At 40.8% G+C, this 23,844-nt stretch overlaps 1 protein-coding gene across 10 annotated transcripts in view; it reads left to right on the plus strand.

Annotated features, from left to right (window-relative positions):
• The window catches only part of Pde4d (phosphodiesterase 4D), a 1,422,283-nt gene that overhangs the window by 1,208,289 nt on the left and 190,150 nt on the right, over positions 1 to 23,844 (plus strand). For all 10 annotated transcript variants that reach the window (XM_029543935.1, XM_021208481.2, XM_029543934.1 and 7 more), the window contains one exon: positions 15,895 to 16,086. In XM_029543935.1, the coding sequence (XP_029399795.1) occupies positions 15,895 to 16,086 (192 nt within the window). The remainder of the gene's footprint in view (positions 1 to 15,894; positions 16,087 to 23,844) is intronic.

Genomic DNA, 23,844 nt, shown 5'->3' on the forward strand with positions numbered 1-23,844 from the left:
CTCTCTCTCTCTCTCTCTCTCTCTCTCTCTCTCTCTCTCTCCTTCCATGTCCCTCTCTCTCCTTCTTTTCCTTCTTTTCTGCTTTTGTCCCTTTCATTCCGTTATACACAAAATCTCAGCAACCAGATAGAGAATGTTGTAGAAACACAGGGCGCATAATCGGGGAGATCACAGGAAACCCACCTGACTCCTTCTCTCCTTACCTCCATCAAGCCATGGCAGAGGAATGTGGGCAGAGTTCATTGCTATCTAGTTGGAATAAGGGATGCTGAAGTAGGAAAGAACCTTATGTATCAGCAGGTCTTGTGATTCCAACCCGATAACCTACCACAACTTTAGAAAATACAAATTTCTGGCTCTAAATCCAGATCTATTGATTCAGAATACCCAAGTGTATTTGCCTTCTAAAGCCCCTGACAAAGTGATGGGCGAGCTAGAAATTCGGATTGAATGATGGCTTCCCTGTGCCCCCACCCCCACACACTGATAAAGTAACTTGAAGCGACATCAGGAGGCCTGAGAAAACAATAACCAGATGCTAGCAGAGTCCGAATCTACACTTGAGTCCAATTCCCGACCTAGGATTAGAGGCGGGAGGGTTGGCTCTTATCATGTGTTATAAAGAAAGGTACCACACAAATAGTCTCTGCAGGTCTGTCCTGCAGTGACAAGATGTATTTAAATGTTTGTTTGAGTACCTTCTAAGTTGAATTACACATTGACCATATAAGTCTTAATGCCATTAGGATGGTTAACAAGGTAGGGGTTTCTAATATCTTCCAACATTTTCATTTGGTTATATAGAAACGTGTAAATATGTTATTTCATTTTAGCAAATTGTCGTACTCCGTGCAAAGGTTTTGAATGCTGCGCTTAGATAAATGGTGTCTCTGCATCCTCGGGGAACTCACGGTGCAGCTTCTTGAATAGCATTACCTTCCTTAAAGCCCCGCTCAGGAGAATAATTCAAGCTACCGCTATAGCCTGGTATCTAAGTCATTGCCAACATTTCATCAAATACTGAAAATGAGCTTTGGACATGTTTGAGAACTCTAATGGGTGAATGTAGTAAAGTATCTGGCTCTGCCTCACTTGTACATTGAAGATGTGCCCATCAATGTTTTACTGGGTAAAGTGTTACTGATGCTGTCTTGACTTGACTATTGCCCGTCTTACACATATGTGAACACAGTGCTGTTCCTAAATGGGTCCAGTGACATAATCGTAACTATACTGGTAGGAAAGAAATGTGGGACACAGGGAGAAGGCATAGGGCGGAAGGCCTGCGGGAGGAAAGCTTTCATCTCTGCCCGATTGGAGTAAGAGACCATCAGAGGCTCTTGCATGTGGTGAATGTTAAATCGCCACAGTCCTAAGGGATCATTTTCATGAGGCCTGGGGTTTGTTTGTGGGCTCAGGGGCATGCGTGGAATGGAAATCCATAATTCCACTGCCGGCTTAAGGAGCAGCTTCTTCCTAGGAACAAGCTAAGAGCCGAACAAATAGGAACAGGGTTTGATTTTTTTTTTCCTTTTTATAAATTAAAATTTTAGTTCTAAAGTTCACAGACACAGAAAGACAAAGACAGTTACACTTTAAGATCTGAAAACGTTTCAGCTACGGGAGGAAAAAAAAAACGGAAGCAAAGATGGTGTCAAGTACCTGGTGCTCACAGAGCTTCCGGTTTGTATTTCATGAGGCGGAGCCACCTGCACACTCTCATTCTCAAGGCCTACTTTCAAAAACTGGCCAAAAAAAAAAAAGAGAATTTCAGAGGTCAGCAAAATAGGAGCTCAGGGCAGGTTTTTTTTGTTTATTTTTATGTTTGTTTGGGGTTTTTTTTTTTTTAATTCTAACTTTAAAAAAAAAAAAAACTAACTCCTTTATTTTAAAATTCCATATGATGTATCGGAAAAATAGAACTTATATCAGAACCTTTATTTCCCTGTAAAAATGAACATGTTTGCAACTAGATTATCACCAAGCACCAGTGGTAGTTATAGTATATAACTGTCACTGCAGACAGAGATTAAATACTACATACTTGGTACATCCATGCGCTACACACTGAGAACCATATATACATGATAAGCACACTAAGCATACATGATAAGCGTCCATGGTACACTAAGAAACACAGTACACGCCCGTGCTGCAGTCTGAGTCTAAATACAACATTCATGGTGCATACCTGTGCTGCGTCCACCTACGATCCAGAGATGAGCCATGCCTGGAGCAGCTGCTATGCCCCTTTTCTGGTCACCATCAGAACTGGACTCACCTTCATTCTATAGGACATCACAGTCCATGGAATGCTAGCAAGCTTATTTTCTCCCAATTCCTATGCATTTTTTGGATGGTAAGAAATTCCTTAATGAATGTAGGTGTTAGTAAAGAATTTAAGAAAAAAAGAAAGAAAGAAAAGAAAACATAAGAAGCAAAAAGGAAAGAGATTGATGGTTTCACAGGGTCCTAGAATAGGTTGACATGAGATGTTTGAAAGTAAAACGTACCTTTAGTCAACACTGAAAGTTTACGTTGCTATAACATACTGTGTTAGATATCACCGTGTTAACAAACCCCAAACACAAACAATTTTAACAATAAGTTCATGTCAGTAACATTCCATAGTAGCACTTTACAAGGCACTTTTCTAGCCTGTTCTTGAGAACCAGTGACCAGGAATCCTCAGGCCTTTCTGCCCACCATCTGCCCTGCTGAAGCATAATCTCCATCGACCTGCAAGGAGAAGGGAGGCCCAAGCAAGCATGGGGTGAGAGGTGTGTGTCGGCATGTAGTGATTCCACTCGCAGCCGGTCACATGGCCAAGCGACGGGGCCATCTGTGTGTGGGAAGAAGCTGAGAATGGAATCTGGCAGACAGCAAACATGATTGGTCCCGTGGATGCCTTTACTATACTTTTCCCACACCCTCTTATCTCTTGTCGCAGTCTCACCCAAAACCATTTCAGGGAAACATGAAGATGTGTATAGCCCATTAAAGTCATTGTTAAAGGAGACCCTACATTCTTTTCACCAGCCAATCAAACTCAATATCTTAAAGCCTTAAACACAGCAGCTATAATCCCTCGCAGCATGCCAACCACGACACACCAAGGACCTCTCTGCACATGGGTGCACACGTTCCTGTTCTCTTCTCCACAACGTGTTTTAAAATCAGCCCAGAGGAGAACAGTTGCTTTCGGACATCGGATAATGTGCCGGTAAAGCCTTTACTCTGGTAGGCGTAAAGCAATGATGTCTAACCCAGGCTGCACCATTCTCTGAAACCCTTTTCTGTTCTCTTCTACCCAGAATGTGGAAAAGCCATGTGTTTGGGTGGCTGAGGTTGGAAACTGAGTAATATCACTTCTCCAAAATAGATTTAATAGCAGGGCTGGGGAGCGGTTTCCTGACTTGTGTGAGGGCAAGTACAGATCCAGAGAAAAACATGGCTGTATGAGTTTTCACATTCACTAGAGGAAAAAAAATCAGACTCACATTACAATTTTAAAAGAAACTGGTGTAACAATTACAATTTTGTTTCCAACCATAATTTTACCTTGACTTTTTACATTTATTAAACCTATAATATTTTATTGCTAAGGATTTTCCTGAGGGGGTCATCATTTAATAACTCTTACCCATTCAATTAAGGCCTTAGGAAATAAAATTTGTGTGAGTCTAAATACAACATAACTAGAGATGTGACGGGAATCACATTTTTAAAAGCCAACTTCCGAAAGGAAAACGCAGTCTCTAGGGAGACAGTAGACCTGTAAGACAACTCTCTTCAGACATTCAAAGTGATTAGATGTCCTGTTTGATGGGCTCACCCTTACATTCCTCAGAAATGGCGTGGTCATCACAGGAGAAATGTCTGGCAGAAGTGTGCCCTAGATCTGAAGAAAGTCGCTGTTTCTGAAGAAAGTGCTGCTGTACCATTTGGCCATGTTATTCCTTCCCTCCTCCTTTCTGGCTGTGGGTCCCCATTTACAGTGGAGCTGTGGAGATTGGGTCCCCGGCTCCCGCTTACTGCTTGTCTTAGTTCCTTCCTTGTTCTTGGGGAAGGTGAAGAGGGAATACCACATAGTTATGGATTTTTATGTAGTTTGAAAAACATAAGAGTTTTTTCTGTTGTTTGTTTGTTTGTTTTGGCAATTCTTTGCAAAGTAGGCTCTTACAACTGCATGACCTCTATGTCCAATAAAACCTGGACAGCTCCTGATCGCATGGCTGATTATAGGTCAGACTTGAAAAATATGTAGAATATTCCTGATTAGAATGTTCATTGAAGTTTCTTCCCAGATCATTTCTTTTAAGTGAAATGTTCAATCTCACTTCTTTAAACAGATGGCCAATCACTAATCAAATTAAAAAAAAAATGATGACAGTTGTTTGAGGTAGAGCCATATACTTAACCACAGTGGATAGATAACCAGTAGACCAGCAGTGCTGCATCTAAAGGTACTTATAAATTCACAATTTTTTTTTTGAGCAAGTACTACCCACAAGGCACAATTGTAGGTGCTGCTGCTGCAATAGTGAAGAAAATAGGTTAAAATGTCTGCACATTTGGAACATATCTCCTAATGGGAAGGAGACCATAGTAAATAAAAATTAGTTTATCAAAGACTTAGTGAATATTGTGAAGACATAAAGAGAGGAAGAAACAGGATAGACCTCAGACACTAGGATGGTAATTTTACATAGGACAGTATGAGGCTAGCCCACTATGAAGAAATTTTTTACTATGGTAAAATTGAGCTAATAACTTGGGAAAACATTACCCAGGCTGAGAGCACCACAGACGTTAAAAAACCCTAAAGAAGAACATGTGCACACTTCAGTGGAAAGAAAGGGGCTAAGTGACCCAAGATGAAAGAGTAAGATGCCATTAGAGAAACTTCGGGGACCCAGATCCCCTAGGGCCTGTGGCCACTGTGAGGACATGGGGACTGGTGAGCAGGGACTTTGCCAGGACCCGATTATCATCTTAGCATGATTATTCTGTCTGCAACTTGGAGAATAAGTGTGAGGGAGTGGGAGGACGCGGGGGCAGAGCACAAAAATATGTCTCCCAGTACGAGCTTCTTAAAACAATTTTAGTTTGTTCTGTATTAAAAAGAAAAGAAAAAAAAAAGAGGACAGAAACGTTTGTTCTCTGCCTCTTCTTTGCCTGTTGGAGTTGGAAAACTGTGTTTGAGAAATGTGGTTTAAAAAAAAAAAAAAAGCCTGATAGAACCAGAACAAGGGAAGGGAAACTGAGTCAGCAGTCCTCACTGGGCTCTTCCTGAGTCCCCCTCCCCCAGCTCAGGGTACAGTCAGTCTAGAGAACTGTGTTCTTTATGTGGTATGGACTGTAACCCTTTATTAAAAATGTGGTTTGAGCTGGGCATGATGGCATGAGCCTTTAGTCTCAGCACTTGGGAGTCAGAGGTGGGCACATCTACATGAGTTTCAGGCCAGCCTGGTCTACCGAGTATCTAGGAGAGCCAGGGCTACATAGAGAAACCTTGTTTCAAAAGAACAAAAAAAAAAAAAAAAAAAAAAAAGGAAGAAAAAGGTTTTAAAAGTTCTTCCATACACCTGTAGGTTGCTTGTGTGTGTGTGTGTGTGTGTGTGTGTGTGTGTGTGTGTGTGTTTGGTTTGTTCTTTGCTGTGCAGAATCTTCTTAGTTTGACCTAATTCGCTTGTCTGTTCCTGTTCTCATCCTTTCTTAACACATGATGTTCATGCATTAAAAGACTAAAATTGTAGGAGGACCTGTCTCTACTGCTCATAGTAACCAGCAACATCTCTACAATGTCCACCCAAACTCCAACAACACTTTTCAATGAAGTAGAAAAGCAAGTCTACTAGCAACTCTGAAAATTCACATAGAACCACAAAAGACCACGAATAGCCAAAATGGGCTTAAAATATTGTTGTATATGTGTGTGACTTATTGTGAGTGTGGGTGCACTCATGCCATAGCACACATGTGGAGTTCAGAGGACAACTCTTTGGAGCCTTCTCGGATTAAGACTCTATCCTTGCAAACTCCCTTAGCTGTTGTCACCTCTGTGGAGCCCTTGTTTTCAAGCACAGTCATATTATAGACAACAGCTTCCAAGATTAAGTATTTGGTCCACCACACTGGTGTAATAAGTGGCTCATAAGAAAAAATGGAGTCTTTATGTATTATTTGGCCAAAATGCACAAGGCCAGTCCAGCTTATTTTCCCTTATATCAAACTCCACATGTCAACTTCATCTTATATTCCTTTATTGTCCTGTGTTACTTGAGACTGTCACTTGTCACTGACAAGCCATAAATGACTATTGTTTCCTGAGATCTCCTGATACTTTTACTAGTAAACTGTTAAATATTTTACTATAAATAAGTATATACTGTCTAATGCCAGGTTTTTGCTCATGAAAACCATGTGTGAAAGAGTAGTAAAATTTAGTTCATGCGCGCTCTCTCTCTCTCTCTCTCTCTCTCTCTCTCTCTCTCTCTCTCTCTCTCTCTGTGTGTGTTTGAGTGCATGCTAATTTGTGTGCATGTGTGCACATGCACTGTAGGACAGATCTGTCGTGCCAGTTTTCTCTTTTCACCTTTCACCTTTCTGTAGGTTATGGGGGTAAAACTCAGAGGGCAACAAGTTCAGAATAACAAGTGCTTTACCCACTATGACATTTTGTAGACAAATACTGTGGTTGTCTTTTTTATTATTATTGAATATTTTATTTATTTATATTTCAAATGTTATCCCCTTTCCCAGTCTACACCTCCCCTCGAAACCCCTTACCACATCCTCTCTCCCCCTGCCTCTATAAGGGTGTTCCCCACCCACTCACCCACTCCTGCCTTTCCGCCCTACACTAGAGCATCAAGCTTCTCCTCCCATTGATGCCTGACAAGGCCATTGTCTTCTGCATATGCAGCTGGAGCCATGGGTCTCTCCATGTGTGCTCTTTGGTTGGTGGTTTAGTCCCTGGGAGCTCTGTGTGTGTGTGTGTGTGTGTGTGTGTGTGGGTCTGGCTGTTTGATACAGTTGTTCTTTCTTTGTGGTTGCATGCCTACCCTTTGTGGAAATACACATAAAAATGCACACAAACAGCCAGAGTAACATTTAACCTAGCAAGGTAATAAAATATCCTGAGTATCCTGTTTACATTTGATGTTCAGATTTTGGTTGAGAAAGCATTATATGTGCATATCTCTATAAAATGCAGTTTTCTATAGACTCTGTAAAAAAAAAATAATCAAACTAGTTAATTTTGTGAAGTGTTTTCTTTATTGCAGAAGAGCTATCTGGCTTGCAGAAAAATGTTGAGTGGTCCCATATCACTAGTGTTCATAAGAAACACGTTTTATAGTCATAGGGGACTGATAAGAATGAGTGAAATACTTGATATATAGAGGAACTCGTCTTAATCATCATCCAGACATTCTTGTACATGAGGGTTAGCATCCTTCTCCTCCTCAGTGGCTAGACACCAAGTAGACCCATTGGATAGCCAACAGCGAGGGATGCTGTACTCTTGGGGCAGTTAAATAAAAACAAAAACAAAAAACAAAAAAAAATCTCCATAATAATGTAATTGCCTCTAGGTGTACCCTACATCTGGAGATGAAAGACTGACACATTGTTTCTTCCCATTATATTCAGCTACAGCCTGCAGTATTTGTGGGGACCTCTATGCCTTCTGTATTTCCTACCAGGGAACTGTTCTTTCTCCTTGGGGAGTCTTTACCCTCTGCCAGGATGTTACCACACCAGTGTCATGGAGGAGGGTAGATGCTCTCAAAGCAGCTGAAGCTGTAAGAACAAACTGGGCCAGCATCTGACACCTCATTGATGGTCAGGGCACACTCCCCTGATCTGTCCCATATGTTCCTTCCTCCCTCGTGTCTCCATTTAGATTCTTCACAAAGTGTTGTGTTTAGACACACAGAGTGACTCACATAGAGACAATGATCTTGGTGGATGATCTCAGGGGAAGATAAAGATTAACAAAACTAAAACATTGGCCGCTGGCTATCCTGGGCGTACACTAGCTGCCAGGCAATGAGATAAATGCTTTCTAACCATATTCTCTTCTAATCCTCATAATGGCCTCAGAACTGCCTGTGTTTCTTTATCAGGAAGTGGGATTTTGGCAGGTAAATGATTTAGCCAAGAGTACCTAACTAATAAGGAACAGAACCATGGCTCAAAATTTAACCTTGGTTTTCTAACTTAAACCCTCTTAGAATCCCTTCACCTTAAAACATGGACCACAAAACCTGTGTTGTGAACACACCGTCATTCTCAGCACACGGCTTCAGAAGCGGTATATATACCTGCTTCCTTCTGGCTTTAGTTAAGGGTCCTAGGGTTCCCCTGAGCATTTAGCTGGGTCTTTCCCAGGAAACCTCTAAACAGAATGCTTAGTCCAGGGGACTCACATTGATAAGGAATCTTAAGATATGAGCCACTGTAGTCCTTACTGTGTCGCACCTCACAACCCTCCAGTTGGTGTTGACTATAGGATCCCAAGGGCTAGAGGCTCAGGGGAAAGACCCACATGGTAGTCGAGAATCAAAAATATTCCCACCAGAACATCAATGTCTACCTTCAGGAAAAAAAATGGTGAGAAACGACCCTTAGCAAACAGTGACAAGGTTAGTAGACAGGAAGCATGGACAGTTGAGGCTTCTGGATCAGAGGTGGATAAGACTCCATTACTAGCCATTGATTGCACTAAAATGGAAAAAGGGGGAGATCCGGGAGCAATTCTGTTGGTTGTCCAGCTTTTCTGATTTCTGTCTGTCTCTTGAGGAAAGAAGGCTCCATAGAAAAAGATTGCCAGTCACTCATAACCTTTAAGATCTCTGAATGTATCAGGTTAACAGGTCCTGACTTTTACTGGTCCCTCCAAGGGACCAATGTAGCTGTATCATCACTTTCCTGCAACTATCTATTGGTGAAAGTCAGTTCTTATAAGACATGTACTGTTTGGGGGGGGGGAATACATGGGACATTACAGTATCTCACTGTTGTCCATGAGCTAAGTCCTCTCACAGACTTCCAAACACTCCCTTAATCACAAGAGAATCCTCCAATTCTGGAAAGAAATCTCCCAAATAGGCTGTCAAGGATTCTGCTTTACACCCTACTGGTGTATTCATTTTATTATTTATTTATTTATTTATTTATTTATTTATTTATTTATGTAAATGAGGGTTTAGCAAATTTCAAAATGTTAAATTGCAGAATAAGCTTTGGCATGTGTGATCTATGAGTTGCTCAGGATATCGCTTTCAAAGAGTTAACACTGAAAGGTTGGTCCCAGTAAGGATGCTAAGAGCCATTCTGTTTTCTTACCATCATAGGAGACATTGAAATATAAACATAAACACAGTGTCTGTCCTCCCGGGCTCTAGAGTCAGATGGTTTGGGTTGAAAACAGCTTCCTGGGAAGAATTACTTAATGTAGAGGCACTTTTCTAGTCCCCAGGGTTGCCTTCGGTTAAATAAAAACTAGGGGACTGTGGTGGCCCCTTCCAATGGTGAAGATGTGATGTGCAGAAAGCAGAATGTGGGGCACACGGAGCACCCCCCGAAATGTATCATCATTGTCAGTGTCGTTAGTATGACCGGAGATTGTGCCTCCTCGATTCTTTTGCCACATTCCCAAGCTTTAGATTATATTATGCCTTGGGCACCTGAGTGGCAGTGAGTCTGGTGGGAATTCAGCAGACCTATGTGTGAGCCAGAGGATGCTTAGGAAACTCACTTCTCTCTCTCTCTCTCTCTCTCTCTCTCTCTCTCTCTCTCTCTCTCTCTCTCTCTCTCTCTCTCTCTCTCCCTCCTTCCCTCCCTCCCTCCCTCCCTCCCTCCCTTTCTCTCTTGGTTTATTAATACCAAGAACTGTGGATGAAGCCATGTTTCAAAACTGAGCAGCTCATCTCAAGCCATCTCTGCTTTCAGCATAAAATGGCTCTCAGTTTAAATGAAGCTAATTCTCAGAAAGCTAGGCCTATAATAAGTAGTCTCATGGTCCATCGATTTGTAGCCCACGGCATGAATGAAGCAAGAACTGCCTTTTGTCGTTTCTACCAAACAAGACCTCTCTGAAGGTGTGCCCCTCCTTCTCATAGTTGAAGGGTTTAGTAAAGAAGCCTTTTATTTGGGAGGGACTCCCCCCTCATCCTTTGGTCCTCGATTTATTTTCTATTTCGTGGTTATTCTACTCTCCCCACAATCGCAGAAAGAACACGTTTATTTTTACAAACGAAGCCACATGAATATAAACAGTCTCCCACATCTCAGACCTGGGCATTGCCTGTTAAATAGCCATGTATCCTTTCCACGCATCTCTTTATAGCGATCTGATGCTGACATGCCTTGGCCTGGTTTCTATTCACATTCCCAGCCTACCTGTTGGCTTTATCATACAGTGTTGCCACTTTTTTTTTTTTTTAATGTCCCCACGGCTCTTTAGTGCCAGCCCACACACAAATGCAGTCCATCTCTGTGTCCTGGTCAAATACATCCACCACCACCCTTTATCAAGCTTGCTTCTGTTGCTTCCCTTTGAACATCTTCAGCTTTGCCTGGGCTCTCTACTCCTCCCTTGTACTAAGCTTCCTTTATATATGCTGTCTTTTGGCATATCTGCTTTCCCAGTTCACACAACACTATGCTTTATTGTTTGGAGGCTGTTCATAGACAGTAATATTTATTTGGCCTTTGTTCCTTTGTAGATTTTACTGCCTCATTGAGAAATGTTATGCTTCATATATCTGTGTTCCCCCCCACACACACACCCACTATTAATCTAAGAACAAAGAACTACACAAGCGTGTTCACTAAATTCTTCATTATGTAAAACCTTTATATAGTGTTATTTGCCACTATTGATATTTGGTAATTGAGCTAAGTAATTTCAGTCATATAGCTTTTGCTTGATGATGAATTTTGATTAAAGAAGCACTTACTATACTGGAAAGCTAGCGTGCTGATGGAAACTCAGACCAAAGGCCTACCTCCCAAATCAAACTATTCTGAGAAAACTCGCATTCCCAAACTTATACGGCTTTCCCAGCCTATCACTGATATCAATGGGGCTTTGCTTAGTAGAACAGACATTGAGTGATGTGGAGGATCAGTGATGCCTTCCTGAGTCATTTTAAAGTAAAGGTCCAATAGAACATCAGTTACTGTTCTCAGCTCCTCCTCCTCAGCCTGGTACTAAGGCAGATTCCTCACCATGCATGCGTGGTGCATACCTGCATGGTATGTACCTTCAGTCCCAGCTACTCCAGGGACTGAGGCTGAAAGGCCACTTGAACCTCTAAGTTACAGACCAGTCTGATCACTCTTTGAAAAAGAAAGAAATGAATTCACTTTCAAAGTAAAGCTAATGCAAATGTTTCACAGATTGATATCATTTTTAATAAGTGGTTTAAAGCAGTTTAATAGTTTTTTGTGGCATTATCTTAGGTAATACTTAAGAGGTATGCGTGAATCTTTTTTCCCCAATTTTTATTAGGTATTTACTTCATTTACATTTTAAATGCTATCCCAAAAGTCCCCTATACCCTCCCCCCCCACTCCCCTACCCACCCACTCCCACTTCTTGACCCTGGCCTTCCCCTGTACTGGGGCATATAAAATTTGCAAGACCAAGGGGCCTCTCTTCCCAATGATGATTGACTAGGTCATCTTCTGCTACATATGCAGCTAGAGACATGAGCTCTGGGGGTGCTGGTTAGTTCATATTGTTGTTCCACCTATAGGGTTGCAGACCCCTTCAGCTCCTTGGGTACTTTCTAGAGTCTTTAACAGGTAATTTAGACCTTCCTATTACTTTATAATAGGCTCTCCATATTCAAGAGCATTCTCTCCATCTAGTGGACAAAGTGTTGTATTACATCTGCAGACAAATGGCAAAGTCCAGGTATAATTTACCCACTTAGTAAATGTTTTGATTTCCATGATAGCATTATTATCAAAATATTTTAAGATATCTAGTACTATTATTTTTCAAAGACCTACAGTAGGGTGTCTATATATGTTTAGATTTTCTTAATGGAATTGAAAAAAGGAACATTGTATTTAGAAATTTAAATCAATGATTTTTTTTGCGGGGGTGGGGGGGGTGATTCAGTTGGCATTGATCCAGTTAAACTGAGAAAAAGCAAACCCCAAACCACACCCATCTATCTCCTTTATCTTTCATAGGATTTGGAGGGAGAGGCTTCCTTCTGTTCCATTTAACCCTAACATCATCCTGCTAATAATTAATAAGAGAAAGCAGGCACAGATGTTTTGTCGAGCATTTCCATCCTTAGATCCTCCGTGACTTGCTCCTTAAAGGGAAATATATTCGCATCCCTCCATACTCTTCCGAATAGGGTCTTCCAAATGCGCATTGAGTGATGCTAAAAGCGCACCTTAGTTACTGCTCCTCCTCTATGGAACATCACAGGTTATCCCAGACTGAATTAATACTATTGCTTTTATGGTTTTTTATCACAGTATACTCATAATAAGTGTTTGAAAAAAAATGTGTGTTTTATAAATAGCACCCAAAAAGAGCTTTCCTAATTCCCCTGATACCACTCTTTTCTACCTAGAACCCTGCCTTCCCCAGCTGTCCTGAGGACAGACAGTGTGCTGAAGAGCATGTCACACCTACCTGGATGAGCCCAAGGCCTCTTGTTTGATCCACAGCTACTGACTCATTCGTGCCTCATGGGATCATGTATTCTGTCAGGGAGGACTTCAGGAACAAGACATAATTAAGCCTTAGCTCGCTGACTTCCATCAGTTGGCTTTTCCAGGACCTATCAACTTTGCCTATAAAGTGAAGGTTTAATTAGATAGTCCTCCAGTGTCTTGGCAGGACCAAATAAATATATTTATAAGATGACACAATTCTAACAAAAATATTAAAAGGTTGGAGAAATGGTTCAATTGATAAAATCTTTGACACACACACACACACACACACACACACACACACACACACACATCCATACACCACAAACATTACCACATACACACAAAGAAAATTTGAAGTTGGAAAACAGTTTTTTGATTACCTGAGCTTACACTATACCTTCTCCTGTTTTTGTTTGTTTGTTTGGTTGGTTGGTTGATTGGTTGGTTTTGTCTTTTCTTTCCTGCTTAAAGGTTTGACTCGAGTGATGCATAGATGATTGATGATTCACTGGTCCCCCCACCTCTCCATCTTAGCTTATTTAGAACACTTGGTATGTGACACCGAGTATGAATAAATCTAGGAAGGAAAATTAGAGAAAAATGTTTTAACCTAATGGGCCATAAAGTGTGTGTGTGTGTGTGTGTGTGTGTGTGTGTGTGTGTGTGTGTGTGTGTGTGTTTGAAGAAGTGGTTGCACATGCACATGGGCATGCTGAAAATAAACCCCAGGGCATTGTGTATGTAGGTCAGCACTGTACAACTGAGCTGCATGTTCAGTTCTGGATAAAGATTCTAATGGGGGCATGTTGACAACAGTTTAATTTGAGTTCATTTGTGCATTCAATAATTTCCTTTAGCTACACACCCCCTGGCCTATCCCAGGCTGTCACTCTCTTTTCTCAAGAATCGATGAGAATTGAGTTTGATGTTGATTGATGTCTCACTAGAAAAGGTGTTTTTTGTTGTTGTTGTTTGGTTTTTTGTTGGTTTTTGTTTTTGTTTTTGTTTTTGTTTGAGAAAGTCTATGTGGGTTCTAATGACTATTCTACTGAAAACTGTATATATGGCTATTTTTTGTCCTCCAACTTTAAAGCCTGTACTGAACTCAATGCATTTTATTTCTTCTATGTTCATTTACCTCACTTAGAACAGGAGTTTGCTGTTCTGTGTTCTAGTGCTGGAGTTGAACACAGGGCCTACTATGTGTCAGTCATTTGACACTATCATTTATCTATGCTTCTAGCCCCAGTAAATGATAGAGACATCACATACACATACACATACATATACACGTGTATGTACACATACAGGATATGTCCTTTGGGAATTGGGTAGAACATGTTTTGGTCATATTCACCCTCTCTCCTTCAAGTCTTCTCATATTCATCCCTTTCTTCTTTCACACCCAGCTTTACATCTCTCTGAATCCAGGTCAATATGTTCTACCCAAGTATTTTTGGATAATGTGGCTTTCCACTGAAGCATTGTACATTTATTAGGGGCTGCACTCTTTGAGACAACTGATCCTCCCTCTCTCAACAGCTAAGAGGGAGAGTTTGTCTACTCCCCACTCCATTCAGGGCTTTTGTCTGTTTTAGATTTGCACAAGTGTTGTGCTTGCTGTCACGACATCTGTGAATTCCTATTGCAGCTATCCTGTTGTATCCAGAAGATTTTTTTTCTTTTGGTTTTTCCAGACAGGGTCTCTGGCTGTCCTGGAACTCACTTTGTAGATCAGGCTGGCCTCGAACTCAGAAATCCACCTGCCACTGCCTCCTAAGTGCTGGGATTAAAGGTGTGTGCCACCACGCCAACCAGAAGATATTTTGTTATAGTCATCTACTATTAATGGCTCTTAAAGTCTATCCTCCTGTTCCCTTCTACAGTTGTTCTTGAGCCTTTGTAAGAGGGATATAGGACATATGTTCCACTTAGAGTTCGGAATGCTGGAGTCTCATACTGTCTCTCCCTAGGCCAGTTGTGCATCTCAGGGTCATTCACCATCTATTGCAAATAGCCGCCGACCCTAAGATGAAAGATGAGAGATGCATTAATCTATCGATATAATGGTACATCATTAGAAGACAATACCTTATTTATTTAGCATCATAATATTAATAGGTTCCTGACCCATCCAATAAAGGCTTTTGAAAGAACACAAAGTGCTGAAATATCTCAAAGTCCATTTTGTGAAAAATCAAAATCTAGACAGTGAGACCGTGTAGTAAATGTTTTCAATTAACTTTCAGTCTTGACCATAAGGAACAAACAGGGCAGTGTCATTGGTAGCATGAAGGATGCTTCACAAGACTCTGAGATCTCTGGCAAAACTTTTAGATGGATGCTAAGTCCTGAAGAATGACTGTCAGTTTTCTTAGCAAAGGAGAGATGGATAATCAAGATAACAACTCCAGAAGCAAATAGCCAGAGGGGAGTGGTATAGTTCAATATGAGTAAAGTGCCTGATGGTCCAAGTTGTACCTTGGGATGTGAAGATGGTTGCTTGCAATTGAGAAATGATCAAGACCTACAGTCTAGCTAAGAAGTTTTTATTTTATTCTGAAGCAAAGATGAAGGGTTTCTACTAACGAATGTTGTAGTCAATATTATTTGCATTCTAAAATCTTTAGATATTTGCGCTAGATAAAGACTGGAAAATGGATTCAAAAACTACTGAAAAGGCCATTATGTGTTCACAGTAAAAGATGGAGAAAGAAATGATTGAATAGGAATAGTGTGGATTGTGACATCAGACAGTGGCAGTCGTTCAACTGAACTCAAATATTTACTGAATTACTATACATTTGTTCTTTTCTAAATGGGAATTCTGTGCTCAGAGCTACTTTGCAGAATGATCTATTTTTTTTTAAAAAAAAATGAAGTTAAGTTTTGAAAGACTTATGCCTTGTAAATTGCCAAAAGCCAAGGAAAATAAGAATGTGAACACAATGTTATGTTTACAGTTATGGGTTTGTTTGTTTGTCTGTTTGTTTGTTTGCTTGCAGTGCTAGGGTTCAGACTCATGGTGTTACACTATGCAACCATGATACCATTAGATCTCTAGTTCAATGTTGTAATTTTTACTAGCAAGAATCAGATGTAATATCTTCCCATCATTTCTAAAATCAGGCTGTTCTGCTGAGGTACCAGCATGCCAATGCTCCCACCAATGTAACTCTCTTCCTCTATTCACAGTTTCGATGTGGACAATGGCACATCAGCGGGACGGAGTCCCTTGGATCCCATGACCAGCCCAGGGTCTGGGCTGATTCTCCAAGCAAACTTTGTCCACAGTCAACGCCGGGAGTCCTTCCTGTACCGATCTGACAGCGATTATGATCTCTCTCCAAAGTCTATGTCCAGGAACTCCTCGATTGCCAGTGATATGTGAGTATAAGGGTGGGCAGAGAAGGCAGAAGCACCTAATAAAATCTGAGCAGATTCATCTCTGGAGTGGATGATGTCATGAATGATGATTTCATCCAACTACATCCTCCTCCTTGGATGCAGAAAGTCAATAAAATCCTCCAAGCTGAAGAGGAATAGTAGATTTAGTTTGAATGCACTGTTACCTTGATTAAAGAGAATGACATTTTCTCAGAAAATATATTGTTTGGGAAATGTAGAATTAAACATTTAATGGAAATTACCCTTAAAACATCAGCTTACATTTATGTAAGACTCAAGCTTTAGATACTCAGCCACATGAATGTTTTCTAATATTTTTTTACAAACCTTAAACAGGTTAAAGACCCCTATGACACAAAGATGGACAGGATATTGACTATATCTCAATTGATGTGTACAGACATGAAACTGATAAGATCTTTTGGGGATTTTGTACAAATGGAATGAGGTTCTGAGTATAAATCACTAGGTGCAATATACTCCAATTCTCTTAAGACACAAACAGATTAGAAATTAATTAAAACTAATGGGGTTGCAGATAATACAGGGATTATCAACTCATTTCCCCAGAACACTTAGTTTGTATGCCTACTATATATTCATATTCATTTTGTGTTGAGGAAACTTCTGCACAGGTTCCTATTCTTATGTAATATGTGCACTGTCATATTTAGCAATGGATACAATTAATCTCCTCTCTCCTCTGGATCTAAACATTCATCCTGCTACACTCAACATTTTCTCATGATGCCCTTGCAGAACCTACTTACAGTTTATCTTATAGGACCCTTGTGGGTCCAGTGTTATTCCTGGTACCCTAGAAGATCACCAAGGCAATAGACCAAGCAACAGCCCTAAACGGGCTTCTAGAAATAAAACTAGACTTTGCTCAGTTTGTAGTCTTTAGTCCTCAGTTCCCACTTCTCGCACCAGTTGTATTACTGGTGACTCTTCTTCCTAAATAACTTCCTGTTGCCAGGGGGTCATTTATGTTATTCTCATCCCTCTCTTATATGTTTGAAAATGTCCATAGGATGTGTTTTTGTTCATTCAGACACAGTGAGAATATGTATTGAACTCCTAGAATATTTCTTGAGTTCTGCATCTAAGGGGAAGGAAGGACTGGTATGAAACTATTTGTAATAAAATGTGAGTACCACCTTGGGGTTTTACAAGGTACTCCATAAACACAAAACATGGGCCCAAGAAAAGCACTCTGCCCAAAAGAAATAACAAGAAAGTAATGGGTTCAGAGAACAGTTCTGTAAAATATGGAGAATGGTACATTGAAGGCATGATGTTTGACTGAATGTGAGAAGCAGACAGTAAGAGAGGAGGAAAAATCAGATAAAGCCCATGGGAGCCACTGAAATTCTTTGGACTTCGTGACGTTTCACTTTTATTATACTTTATTTTTTATTATTATTTATTTATAATAATAATTATTTATTTATATTATTATTATTATTATTATTATTATATTTTGGAATGATTATTCAATGAAGAGATGATAAGAAAGGGAGTCATATCCAATATCATCATAGAAACACAGCTAGCCACATGGGATGAAAATCTAGATCAAGGTAGTGAAGTACAGCAAAGAGATATTATAGGCACAAGGCCTATAGAACTGTGGTGTGTGTGTGTGTGTGTGTGTGTGTGTGTGTGTGTGTGTGTGTGTAGCTGGTAGAGAAAGAGAAACAAAAGTTCAATTTTCTGACAATGACTGAGTAAACAGATGTCAGTGTTAACAGGAGGAGTAAGAGACAGACACTCAATGTGGCTTCAGTTTAATGGAACAGGATAGGGAAAGCTTGTGATTTGCTGGCAAGAGAAGGACAAAGATTAGAAACAATAGTCTACAGGACTAGACGAGCTTAGAAAAACCAATTACCTTCTGTAATTACTAGGTGTTTAGATGCTATTTGAGTGAAGTACTTTAGTCAGGCAATGGAGTTAGAAGCCCAACTAACTGGGGAGTGAGTTGAAAGCAGTTCTCTAAGCCAGTGAATGCCTATTTTTAGAAAATCAATGAGAAAGGGGAGTGAGAGAATTAAACCGGACTAGGAAAGAAAAAAATTAAGAGGAAAGAAAAATTTAATTAATAACAGTTGAGCTGAGTGAAGGCCCAGAAGCTAGAGACAAAAAACTGAGGATAACAGATAAATAGTTACTGACAAAATTGTGCTCAAGAAATAATTTCTGGGAAAATGATAGAGACTGGGATTGTATTCCTTTTTTAAGATTTATTTATTTATTTTATGTATGTGAGCACACCATCACTCTCTTCAGACACACCAGAAGAGGGCACCATATCCCATTACAGATGGTTGTGAACCACCATGTGGTTGCTGGGAATTGAACACAGGACCCCTGGAAAAGCAGTCAGTGCTCTTAACCGCTGAGTCATCTCTCCAGCCCCTGGGATTGTATTCTTTAGAGAAGACAAAGGAGAAACACGTAAAAGAAGAAATACAAAGACGGGGTATGAAGAAGAGAAGGGTTTAGAGAATTAGTGGCTAATGACGTCTACTTTTCCATCAAACAGGAGGCGTAGCCATTGTCACCAGTGAGAGTGGGGTAGGTAGCTTGAGGACAAGATGAAAGGACAAAGCTATTACTCACCTAAGCCTATGGTACAATGCTGTAATTTCAGCTACACAGAGGTTGAGACAGGATGATGCTGAATTCAAGGACAATCTCAGCTATTGACAGAGTCCAGGACTTTCCTAGGCAATACAGCGAGACCTTGCCTCAAAGGGAAAAGAACAAATAGGGCTGGAGATGTAGCCCCCAGTGGTAGAGTGCCTACCTAGCATAATATATTCGAGATTCATACAGTGGAGAAGATCAATAAGCTGATCAAGCAAGAGAACAATACACTAGAAGGATTGAGAGAGGAATACTCAGTTCAGGAATCCCCACGGATTGTCAAAAAAAAGCTGTCTAGTCCAACTTCATTAAAAGTGAAACAACTAAATAGACAAAGCACCTCTGACAAGGGCCACAGAACATTGCGGAAGAGGGGCAGAAAGAATGTAAGAGCCAAAGGACAGAGAGACGTGTGGTAAAAAGACATCTGGGCATGACATGGCGCGGCCATTGCAATCATAGACTCTCTGCAGCTCTGATTGCCTTCAGAAAACCTACACAAGACTGGGCCTGCCAGAAATTCACCAAGGATGGAGAAGGGGCCCATGAGGCTTCAAGCATTCCTAAGGGACTATGGTCAGTGAATAGGCAAGACATGCTAATGAAACTCAGTGGGCCACATAAAGGTAGACGTGGAAGTGTGAGGAAGACTTGTTGAGAAGAAAGAAGGAGAGGGAGGGGTTGGAAATGAAAACAACTAAAATTTGTTATATGAATGAAAGAAATTATTGAGCAATGAAAAAATTATTAAAAAGATGCCACTGTCTTATCATCCATAAATAAGAACTTATAGTGCAGAAGTATCTTAATGGTGAAATGCTCTGCTCTCTAAAATTCTAGAAAAAGAATTTTGGGATGCTAATGCATAGGCCGTGTGTCCCATACCCTCTATTCAAGTGAGGAAAGACTAAATATGCAGCTCTGTTTTGTGAAAAGCTGGTGGTATTTCACAGTCTAAAAAAGCCTTTATTTCCAAAGCCCTATACAAGAATGACCTCATTTTACCCCGTACCAATTCAAGAGTTCCTTTATCTGCTGGGAGGACTCACGTAGGAATGACAAATTGAATCAGACCATGATGCAACTCTGTAAATTGTTGAAAAATAATGCCTTGACATGCTCAGCTTTCTGAGTTCCTCTGTGTATTTTTCCTAGGAGAAATGAGGCATTCCTTTCACACTTGCTGAGAAACATGATAAACAAAGTAATTATGACTTCATGTTTAATTTAATACAGCATTTATCTTCCACACATACATAACTCTGCTCTCCCTTTATTTGCTGGCTTATGTGGCCATGTGTATAAACCTCAGGCTCCTTTATTTAGTTCCCAGCAATGTGCAATGCCCTTAGCTCTACTACATAACTGTGCTTTGCAGAGAATGATCTTAATAAAATCTGCTTTGTTCATTTGATGGCTCTGTATATATTGTTCTTACCTAGCATTCCAACAGATAAAATCGCTTAGCAGCAGGAGTTTGTAACTCTTTGTTTGAATGAAATGTTTTAGAAAAAACAAATTCTCTAGAAGTTTAGGTATAATTGTTTAATTAATTAGGGAATGAGAAGAAAGAAATCATCACTTCCTGGCAAGATGCCACTGTCTTATCATCCATAAATATTAATAAGTAGCAGAGGTACACAAAGGAAAAATCCAGCAGCAGTGGTCGTAACATAGATCAGGTGTGCATATTACACTTCACTTTTCTGAGTAATTTTGTATCTGCTGCCTCATTTCATCCTTTGCTTCTTTAAAGATTTAAAGATATATTTATTTTTTTTATGTATGTGAGTACATTGTAGCTGTACCGATGGTTGTGAGTCTTCATGTGGTTCTTGGGAATTAAATTTTTAAGACCTCTGCTTGCTCCGGTCAACTCTGTTTGCTCAGTCCCTGCTGGCTCTGGCCCAAAGATTTATTTATTATTACACATAAGTACACTGTAGCTGACTTCAGATGCACCAGAAGAGAGTGTCAGATCTCATTATGGATGGTTGTGAGCCACCATGTGGTTACTGGAATTTGAACTCCGGACCTTCAGAAGAGCAGTCAGTGTGCTCTTACCCGCTGAACCATCTCATCAGACCCTTCACTTCTTTTATTTTTATTAGATATTTTCTTCATTTACATTTCAAATGCTATCCCAAAAGTCCCCTATACCCTCCCCACACACTGCTCCCCATCCCACCCACTCCTGCTTCCTGGCCCTGGCATTCCCCTGTACTGGGTATATGATCTTTTCAAGACCAAGGGCCTCTCCTCCCATTGATGGCCAACTAGGCCATCCTCTGCTGCATATGCAACTAGAGACACAGCTCTGGAAGTGGGGGCATACTGGTTAGTTGCCATTTGTGAATAGGAGACCCAAAGTCTGAAAATGTTTATCTTTACAAAATATAATAAAAGTTTTGATCATCTGTAAAGAACATCACTTTGATGATACCATTGTGAACAATATTTGTGAGTAGATAGGCAAACCCATTTGACTAATGGAATGGCTATGAAGCACTATAAAAATTTGGTGAAAAATAAACCATGACAAACCTTATAGCGCATAAAATCAATAAAGCAGCCATGCATCAGACTCAGAAAATGTGTGCATTTCTATAGTATGAAAAAGTTCAGAATCGACAAACATTCACTGACAGAAGATAGATGTTTCCAGAAACTTCTGCTGTGTTCATTGAACACAAATGTCACCATGGTGACTTAATTGCTAAACATGCTTATCATGTGACCATCAGCGTCTTCGTTTGGATCTCAGCAACCTTGTAAAAGGTGTGTGTGGCAGCAGAACACTCCTGTGACCCCTGCATTGTTGAGATAGAAAGAGCCCCTGGAGGTCAATAGAAAGACATTCTAGAGCACCAGTGAACTCCATGTTCACCAAGAGACAGAGTTTGGCTCCAAAGTAAGGTGAAGAAGTTACTGGGGAAAACATTCTCAGTCACCTTCTGACCTCAATACACATGTGCACATGCCTCCCCATACATGCCTGCCCACCCACAAGTACACGTGTAGGCATATACAGACAAGAAAAATAAGAACCACACCAGTGTTAGCATGAGCACAGCAAAGATGTCAACACAGGAAAAGCAGATACAAATCACACTTAATAATAAAATGTTTATATAACTGTAGACACAGCCAGAGAAATGACAGCTGCCCCTGCTGTGACACGAAGGAACACGAGGAGAACGGAATAATAAGGAGACAGTGTGTTTGAAATCGTGAAGGGAGATGATTGCAAAGATTAACGGGACAATGAGCAACAGCAAAAGGTGCACTCATTACTTTTGTCATTGCTGTGGCAATATACCACTAACTCTAAAAAAAAAAAAAAAAAAAAAAAAAAAAAAGGCAGTTTAAGCAAAGGAGAACGTACTCTGGCTCACGGATTTAAGTGTGCGGCTCACCACAGCAAGGAAGGCGTGGCAACCAGAGTGTCTCCAGCTGTAGTGGCAAGGGCGTGGGGAGCCCATCGGACTTTATCCGCTGCCACAAAGGAGAGATGGCATGAGTGTTGATGTGCCAGCGCCTTTCTTTGATTTATTCAGTTCAGGACTTGAGGCTATGGCGTGCTACAGTCAACCCTGAGGACAGATCTTTCCAACTCAGTGAGCTTCTCTAGAATCGTCCTCACAGACATGTCCAGAAAATAGTCTCCTAAGGGATTCTGGATCTCATCAAACTTGACAACAAAACTAACCACCACAGGAGACAAGGACCATTGACTCTTAACCCCCCTGCCCCCCCCCCAATCCGTTGAATTTAAGCTGCCTCCCAAACTCATTAGGTTAAAGTGAATTCACCTGGATAACTGGACCTCCATTCCTATCCTCTGCTGGCTAGCCCATGACATACAGAACCCAGAGATGACTCAGACAGCTCTTCCCTCATGTTTGCATACTGTACTCCTACACACAGAATGTGCAGTAGGGGTTGAAGGCACAGTGATGTGGGAGGATTCATTTTAAATTGAAAAGCCTTGGACACTCGGCTTATTGTCTGGGTCCCTTTCAGATGGTTAAAACATGCTGTTCTTGGGGACTTTCTTGCTGGTGGACATATCTCCTTACCCTTTTGTTCAGACTGCCACATCTTCCTTCAGAGTGACCCAGTGTCCCATACCTCTAGAGCCCCTGGTGTTGGTGTTCTGTCAGAGCTCTGCTGTGGTGGTTTGAATATGTGATGGTTTGGCCCATAGGGAGTAGTACTAGTAGTAGGTGTGGCCTTGTTGGAGGAAGCGTGTCACTGTGGGGGTGGGCTTTGAAGCTCTGCTCAGTGAGGAAGGGTCAGTCTGCTCCCGGCTTCCTTTAGAGGAAGACATAAAACTCTCAGCTCCTCCAGCACCATGCCTGCATGGATGCTTGGATGCTGTTGTTATACTTCCCACCTGGATGATAATGGACTGAACATCTGAACCTGTAAGCCAGCCCCCGCTAAATGCTATCCTTTAAATGAGTTGTCTTGGTCATGGTGTCTCTTTACAGTAATGGAAACCCTCCTTCCTTTAGCTTGTGCCTAAGTAGCTTGGTAGTATCACCTCCAGAACTGGGCTTAAGGAAGGCAGGAGAGTACATATTTATTCATGTTTTTACTCTGGGTTAAGTAATTCTTCCTTTGACTCTTTCTAAAATATGTCAGAAAGAAAATCAAAACAAAGCAGACATGGTTTGTTGGAAAGATTCTACTCCCCAGTGAAATAGAGGAAATTGTGTAACCTCTCCTAGATAAGTTTTAGATTTTAATACACTGCATAGTCAGGCTTCTCTACAGGAATAGAACAGATACAAGGAAAGTATATACAAATGTATGAGAGGAGCTTATAGGCTGTGGTCCGGGTAGTGCAGCGATGGCTGTCTTACAGCAGAAAAGCCAAGAGTCTGGTAGTTGTTCAATTCAGGGAACTGGATGTCTCAGGAATCCCAGTCTGATGCCGTTGACCCTGGGAAGTCCTAAAGAGAGGCTGGTCTTCAGAAGTCTGTGTTAGAATCCAGAAGAGGTGAGAGTTCCTAATACCTGTGAATGAATGATAGAATCCAGAAGAGGTGAGAGTTCCTCATACCTGTGAATGAATGATAG

This window comes from Mus pahari, chromosome 11 (assembly GCF_900095145.1).
Source record: "Mus pahari chromosome 11, PAHARI_EIJ_v1.1, whole genome shotgun sequence".
Lineage (NCBI taxonomy): Eukaryota > Metazoa > Chordata > Mammalia > Rodentia > Muridae > Mus > Mus pahari.